A 7,668-nucleotide genomic window follows, 5' to 3' on the forward strand; every position below is an offset into this window, starting at 1 on the left:
AGCGGTCACAAATATTTGCACAGAAATGTTAGGCAAATGGAATCTAATTAGCTTTTAAATTAGCGCAACTATCTCACAAAAGTTGTTGCTAATTGCCTTCTCGTATTTCTCCACCCCTCTAGAAGTGGAAATCCACATAAAATATATGACTATACAGATATACATAAGTACATACGTATTTATATACCTACACATACATAGAAATGGTCTATATCTAAACTGGAATTTATGGCTTGCCAGCAACGACAAATTATAAAACAAATTGCCATTGGCGAAAATAAAATAAATAACAATTATAGAAAAGGCAAAATCAGGTTCACATGCACAGCAGACACCCGAAAAGTACCCACATACGTGGCCAAAAGGGCCATTTACCGCAACACGAATAATACAAATAGCAGCGACAACAACAACAACAACAACAATAAATACATTGAGTGAATTGGCCCAAAAATGTGCGGCAAAACTGTTGTTATCGCATCAGAGTTGCATCTGCTATTGACCAGAAAAATTTACATTTGAATGGGAAATAAAGTAAGTCTGAACTTCATTGAACGCTAATCGCCCGATTTGTGTGGGCCTCTCTCTCACACACACACTCTCTTGCTGTGTGTGTGCACAACTAGTTATCCCCACGATGTGGTCCACTGTTTGCATGCAATTAAAATGCGACTAAAGTGCATCAATGTAAATACTGCAGGCTTGAAACGCAAGCCTCACCGCATTCAAAATTCAAACAAAAACTATAATCGTGTTGGTAAGGATTACAAACACACAGAACATGCTTTATATATCTACTATATATTTTGGAGAGCTTGCAATTGCTGCATACCTTTGGCTATTAGTCAGCCAACTGGACCACACGCTGAGATTTGCCGCCATTCCGAAAAATACAATCGAAATTCCCTTCCCCGATCTCCCACCAAAAACAACTCGGCATGTGGTCATGTGCAACATGCGAATTATTTTGGCATTTTTATCAGCAAAAATTCAATTCAATCGCGATAATAATAAAATTTATTTGCAGCAATTTGTTTTTGTGTGCGTCTGTGCAATTTAGTGGTCGTCGGACTGCGAATTATAATTATGTGCCTCGATGCTCGCACAGCGGGCGCTGAATGCGTGCTCCAATTGATATTCTGAAAAATATGTATAAGCTCCCCTCCAGACAGACAGACATCCACATACAATCTATGCATATAAAAAGGTATATATATTATATATGTACTTACCGATTTAGAGTCCCGACTTTATCGTATTCGGGAACAACTTTAATGGCTGACAAATGGTTGCCGCAAGCAAAAAAAAAAAAAAAACTCATAAGCAACCCCAAAAACCCATTAAACGCAACCGAGATGAATTTGTATAGGCAATCTTCTATGACACGTGTAGAAATTGGCTCAAAACCACAATAGCGTATCCATTACAGGAAGAAAAAAATAGAAGCGGGTGGCAGAAACACAATCCTTTAGAATATACCGTCTACTCTATCATTAAGTTGTTAAGAGATGTTGCATTTATTTTCATACTCGAACTGCAATGAAAATTAAATGGGCTACAATTTTCATTCTTTTTCTGCAAACTTGAATAGGGGAGAAAAAAACTACACAATTGTAAATACTGATAGAGAGATTCACTATACTATACTAAGAATGTATCTGCCCCTAGAACAAACATTCTACTACGAGTCCAAGTCATCCACAGGAAATAGGATACAAGTTCGGTCTGTGTCCGTTCTGGCAATGGCAATAAATCCCAGATGAAACTGTAAAAGCAATGCTGGCATCAAGAGGAAAAAATTTCGCGTTATCTAGTCCAAAATGTATACGACATTGATATACCCGTTGACAAGACTCTATAACTTTTTATTAAATCATTTTAATAGTTAGCATTAGTTAAACCTATTTAGTGGGATTAAAAAGTCTTTTGTTTTTCTTGACTACATTTCGACTAACATTTAAAGGCATCTAAAATATATATTACACCCTTTTTTTTGGCAATTGTAAGTAACGGGTATTAAAACTTGTGAAGTGCCAAAGAGTTGCGAATGTGTAAACAAATATAAAGGACAAACTGTCGCTCCTTCTATAGCTTCTCCTGCTGCTGCTGGCGATGTGTTGATGTTGATGGTGGTGGTGTGTAACATCCGTAGAGAAGAACACATTGGCAAACGAATGTTTATAGCACTAATTTTATTTGTTAAACTAAAAAAAGCAACAGCAACACCAACAACTACAAGAAGAACTGCCAAGACAAATAAATGTGTCTAGAAAACGATTGAGCGCACAGTCATAGATACACACAATATGTATGTTTTGTATGTATGTATGTATGGTTGTATGTATGTGTGTGTAAAGGGATGAAGGCACATAAAACTCATACGACATGTGGGCCAGCAAATGCGTAAGCGTGAGCACATGACACTTCATTCACGCCCCGAAATTTCCAAAAAACAAAAATAAAACCAAAGGCGAAGAAAAAACAAAAAAAAGGATGGGAAAGGGGGGTCCAAGGAATGAGTAACACGAGACCAGAGACAAAGCCATAGCTACAGTTGCTACATTTTATACGACCCATTCGTATTCGGAGTCTGAGTAAACGCTGCTTAAGTGTGCGTAAATCTATAAGGACGTACAGGCATCCAACCAACCCACTGTCTCCTCCACCTCTGTTGAAGGAACCTATCGAGTGATTTCTGGGCTGTCACCCGACCACTGCTCGTTTGTATCGCTTTGCTGGGTCTCTTTCTAAAAATGTTAACACATCGTTGCTGTCAATTGTCTTAGCCGCCGTCTGCAGCTGTTTTTTTCGTTCTCGTTCTCGATCTCTTTCCCTTTTTCCCCTATTCTCTATTTTCATTCTGTTGGGTTGTAAAGCATTTTCATTGCCGCCTTGCTGTGACATTTCTTTTAGGGGGCCTTTCGGTCTTGTTGCCTTTGTCCACTTTTGCCTTGAAATTGATAGTTTTATCCAAGATTATGATCTGTTTATTGTGCAAAGTGCTGTGAACTTCAAAAGAAGCAGTTAAATTACATGGCCGAGCCACATGAAATGTGTCGCTGTTGATAGGCAGCCGGGCTACAGCTATAGGCGCCCATCGGGCGTTGTCCTTTATGTTCGATTGGCCGATAGCAGCGTACCAAGTTCAGCTTTATTTAGTTAAAAAACAAACAAGAACCCTGAGCAAGTTTCTTGAGAAGCCCGGCATCTACACACACACACACACACTACTTCGGTTACTTACTTATTGTGCCACCCTTGACGCGTACGCTTTGGGGGCAGGGGCGAGACTAACAACAATTGAACTTATTTCCGGCGGAAGTATCAGTGTTTGGTAATTTCCGGTTTTGCTATTGCCTTATCGTTGATTTTTTTCATCTTCATCTTCTTTGGCTTCCTTTATTTATTTCTGTTTTTTTTTTTTTTTGTTTTTTGTTTTGTATGTTTGCCATGCACAACAGCTTCTGCGTTAAGGCAATAAATGTTAATACATATTAAGCCAATGCCCGACCACCCAGGGTGTTAGGAGAGGAAGAGGGAGATGTCTTTGCGAATCAATTACTCGCCTCAAAGTGAAATTAATGCCCAAGAACTAGACACAAGGACTTGTCAAAGTGTTGTCTGTTGTCTATGGACTTCATCTTGAAGTTGGGTTTGAACTTGTCCGACTGTTTGGATCACGCATTGCCATTAGCGGGCATTCTCGGGCAATACAATCATCATCAATAATCTTGTTTTGAAAATACATGAGAAATTAATTTTGACAGCTCTTGGCAACGATTTATATCAATTACTCAAATAGTTTGCAGTCAGATGCTAAGCTGTCCTCCCATGCCCTTTGCCTGCCACCACCACAGGAGGTTAGTGCAACAATAATACACAGACGGCTTCCCTATGATTGCTATTATTATGCCTTATTGATAATGTCATAAGCATGCCGGCAGCAGGTCCTGTAGGTCCTTGTAGGCCACTGAAATACGAGCTCACTGCGTGTATCCTTGGTGTTGCATAAACACTGCGGGGTAGTAAATTCTTGCAACCATGCGGCATATCACGGTGCCGCTTGCTTTCCATTCCATTCATCGAACAATTAAAAGCGCTATTCCTAAGCCACCTTATCACACATCAATTTCGTGGCTTGTGGGCGTTTCTGATGTCTGTTTATAGTTAGATAGATTAAATTTAATACGATTGATTGTCTGTCTAAAATACTTATTTTAGTTCTCGTCTCTGGCGATAATTTCCAACCAATTGCTGCAGTTTGCTAATGATGTGTGTCTATCTATGTGTGTGTGTGTGTGTGTATACAAAAATGCCTAAAATACCAAATGGACTAATATTTATTTATGCAATTTTGCGGTTCAGAGAATACAGATAATTCAATTTTTATGTCAAGTGAAATGAAATTGCCTGTGCCACGCTTCAACAATTGTTTTCCCCCCCCCCTCTCCGTTTTGGCATATATACAATTGAAACGCGTCCCAATTCAATTTGGATTTTGTGTTAAACTAATTTAAAGCCAGACCAGACTAAATAAATGTGGCATATGTAGTACAATATTGTTATATATATATATATATTTTCTGGTCAGATTAGTTACGCCTTAATTAATAAACAGAATTAAATGATTTGAAATGAATAAAATGACTGCTTAATAACCACTTCCCATTTAGGATTATCTCTAATTCTTAAAGCATTTTGAATCAATATTAATTTTATTATTTACATTCCGCTCAGAATTGTGTATCGCTTCAGATCAGCATATGTACATATATATAAAGATTGAGCGATGAAATTTATGACATAAAAATGAAAACAAATGCTGTACCTATATACCTATATACATATGTATATATATACAATCTGTTTGGGTTTTTTATTTTGGTTTCGTTTGTGGTTTCAAAATGCGGTCAAAAAGGTTATCAACAGTATTCAACGACAATCGCTTCAATATTCTCTCGCAGCTTGGCTAAGTTTAATTTGTCCAGTCAAGTCCAAGTGTAAACACGTTGAAAATGAAACAAAAGTTAATTTTGCTGGCATTAAGCGCTGTTTTTTTCATCAGTTTGGCGGAGGGCGGTCTTTTGGGTCGCCTGTTGCATCGTCATCACTCCAACGAGACAGAAGCAACAACAACAACGGAGACATCAGCTCCGCCTCTGTTCATCAACAACAATTTACCCCAAGTCGGTGAGGGCTGTGTGGCTCACTTTAGCTGCAGCAAGAAACTCACTCAATTGCCAGTGCCACATCCTTGCGTCAAGTATTGCCTCAAACGCATCGATTGTCCCAACAATGAGAAGATGAAAGGCAAATCCAATCAATGTGTGGAACTGAACGAGGCTGTGGTGCTGGCCGAACACGACTCCAACACGGAAGACTCTGGTTCCGGACAAACGACTGAGAAAAATATTATGCAGGTAGCCATGATTGATTTCCCTTGCCAGCCTGGTTATCTTCCCGACAGTCGTGGCCGTTGCCGTGAAATCTGGTAGAAGACGCCTTTGCAGCATCGCCGTTTGACTCTCTTAAATTTTGTATCAAATTCTGTTTAACATAGAATATAATACTTTCACCTGAACACACAAAACAAATATGATTTTGGTTTATATCAAAAAAAAAAGAAATTTCACATTGTTAAGTAAGATGAAGAATCGAGTGAGCTAAAGTTTTTCAGGCTATTGCCAAGTTTGCTGATGAAATAATTATTATTATTGTGGCTTTCATTTCTTTCTCGAATGCTTATAAAAGGTAATAATAATGAAAAACTTTAATAAAATGAGCTAACAAATTGCTGAGACGCATAGTTATTAAAGATTCCACAATATTTTGCGCTGACCCAGACACGCCAAGTGTCAAACACACCTTCCAGCGGTTGATACACGAGAGCAGCAGCAGCAGAAACAGCAAGAAATTCAGCTGAGGGCAGAAATTAAAGTATGAATGAAGCATTGTAAATGTGATGGGTGCTGGGGGGGCGGGGGGAGCATTCTGCACACAAGTGGGTCTTGTGGGGCTGTGTGGCATCGTGGCAGTCAACAATTTTGTCTAATTACAACACGAAAAACAAGACGCCAGGCGACAGGCCATAAAAAATATGCCATTTACACGAAAATAACTGTGATGTGCTGTGACCTGTAACCTCGCGTAAACATTGATCGCAATGCCAAGAAAAACACAAAAAAAGGGAAGCCAGTTAAAGGCAGGAGAGTACACGGCTTAAGCTACAGATAGAGCTAACAAATGGCTTAATTTAGGCAGTAGATTTCCAGTATGAGGTGTGGGGGAATGGGAATGTCAAGCGATAAAAAAAAACATGTATTAAAATTATCAAACAACAAGAAGTAGACAATAGAGAGAGAAGAGAGGAGTACACTTGGTAAAAAGGCAGAGCCAATGAGACCACATCTCACTCATCAGCCAAGGAAATACTACTTTCAATAGTAACAATTTCTCTCAGTGTAGATGAGCCTCGGGTGTGTTCAGACGGGGCGGCATTCCCATCACGTGATTGACGCACATTTTGGTTAGGAATTTCTGATGCTAATACGCGACGCACCCAAAAAAAAAAATAAGGGGAGAAAAAAAGGAACCCTCCTCCTCTCGAAGTAGCTGAAAGTGGAAATTTTATGTGTCTTCGTCATGTTAATTGTTTTCCTTTGTTGGTATTGTTCTTATTGCTGCTGATGTTGTTGGTGTTGTTGTTGTTGCTATTGCTGTTATTGTGGCTTTTGTTATAAACCATAATTTGTGCGCTTATAACTCAAAAACTTTCGCCGTCAAGGCAAACGCAACTAACTTTATTAACTGAAGCAGCAAAGAGAGTCGTCGACTGTGGAGGACCTCAGCGTCAGGTTTGACTTCATTTGAGTTCATTTCTTTTTGTTTTCTTGATTTCCGTTTCCGAGAGCCGACGACCATTGGAGGGCTAACACGGTGGAGGCAAAGACGGCGATGGCGACGCAACTTTTTCTTCAGCTTGAGCTTGTTTTTATGCTAATCGGCGCATAACACAAAGCAAAAAGAAAAAAACCGCAGCCACGCCCTCAAGCAACCCACCTGTGTCTGCCAGAACTGACTGACTGAACTGGCGTGGCATTTGGAAATTAAATTGCGCTTGGCCCTTAAAAATTTTATAACTTAATTTGTTGTTGTTGTTTTTGGCATTTTTGTGAACTTTTTGATTTGATTTTTGCTTTGGGCCCACACGGCGCCAGCTACTCCTTTTCATGGTGTGTGTGTGTGTGTATGTATGCGTGGGTAAATGTGTGGATACGCGAGAGAGGAGCGTCGCGACGTAGTCAAAGTTCCTTTTGTTGGAATTTGGCATGCGAATTACAATAATAAACTGCTGGAATTTATTTCGCACAGGAAAATACCTTTTGCTTTGCTGATAAGCTTGATCTATGGGCTCTGGAATTTCAATGGGCCTTGCGATAAGAGAACCGTTTGCAATGAGTTTTTGAAGGATTATGCTCCTAGAGCTTAAGCCTAATAGATGTAGCATACATTTTTGGGCGTGACATGAAGCAATTTTGAAAAGAAATTGAAATGAAATGTCAATTGTGTTGGGTAATTGTGAAATTCCAATCTTTTGTCGGCTCTTTATTATGATTAATTACGAAATGAAATGAAATTTTAAATGAAAATTGCAAAAAACAGCTGCCA

The 7,668-nt window shown here is 39.1% G+C and overlaps 1 protein-coding gene across 1 annotated transcript; it reads left to right on the top strand.

The window, feature by feature from the left end:
• The first annotated feature begins 4,982 nt into the window (after positions 1–4,982).
• LOC6647754 lies at positions 4,983–5,806 on the top strand. The gene has a single exon (XM_002069575.4). The coding sequence runs from the start codon at positions 5,016–5,018 to the stop codon at positions 5,493–5,495; it is 480 nt and encodes a 159-aa protein (XP_002069611.1). The 5' UTR covers positions 4,983–5,015; the 3' UTR covers positions 5,496–5,806.
• Positions 5,807–7,668: the final 1,862 nt, after the last annotated feature.

Source organism: Drosophila willistoni, chromosome 3R (assembly GCF_018902025.1).
Source record: "Drosophila willistoni isolate 14030-0811.24 chromosome 3R, UCI_dwil_1.1, whole genome shotgun sequence".
Classification (NCBI taxonomy): domain Eukaryota; kingdom Metazoa; phylum Arthropoda; class Insecta; order Diptera; family Drosophilidae; genus Drosophila; species Drosophila willistoni.

Coding starts and splice junctions, on each gene's coding strand:
- LOC6647754 (XM_002069575.4), top strand. CDS start 5,016: ATGAAACAAAAGTTAATTTTGCTGGCATTAAGCGCTGTTTTTTTCATC.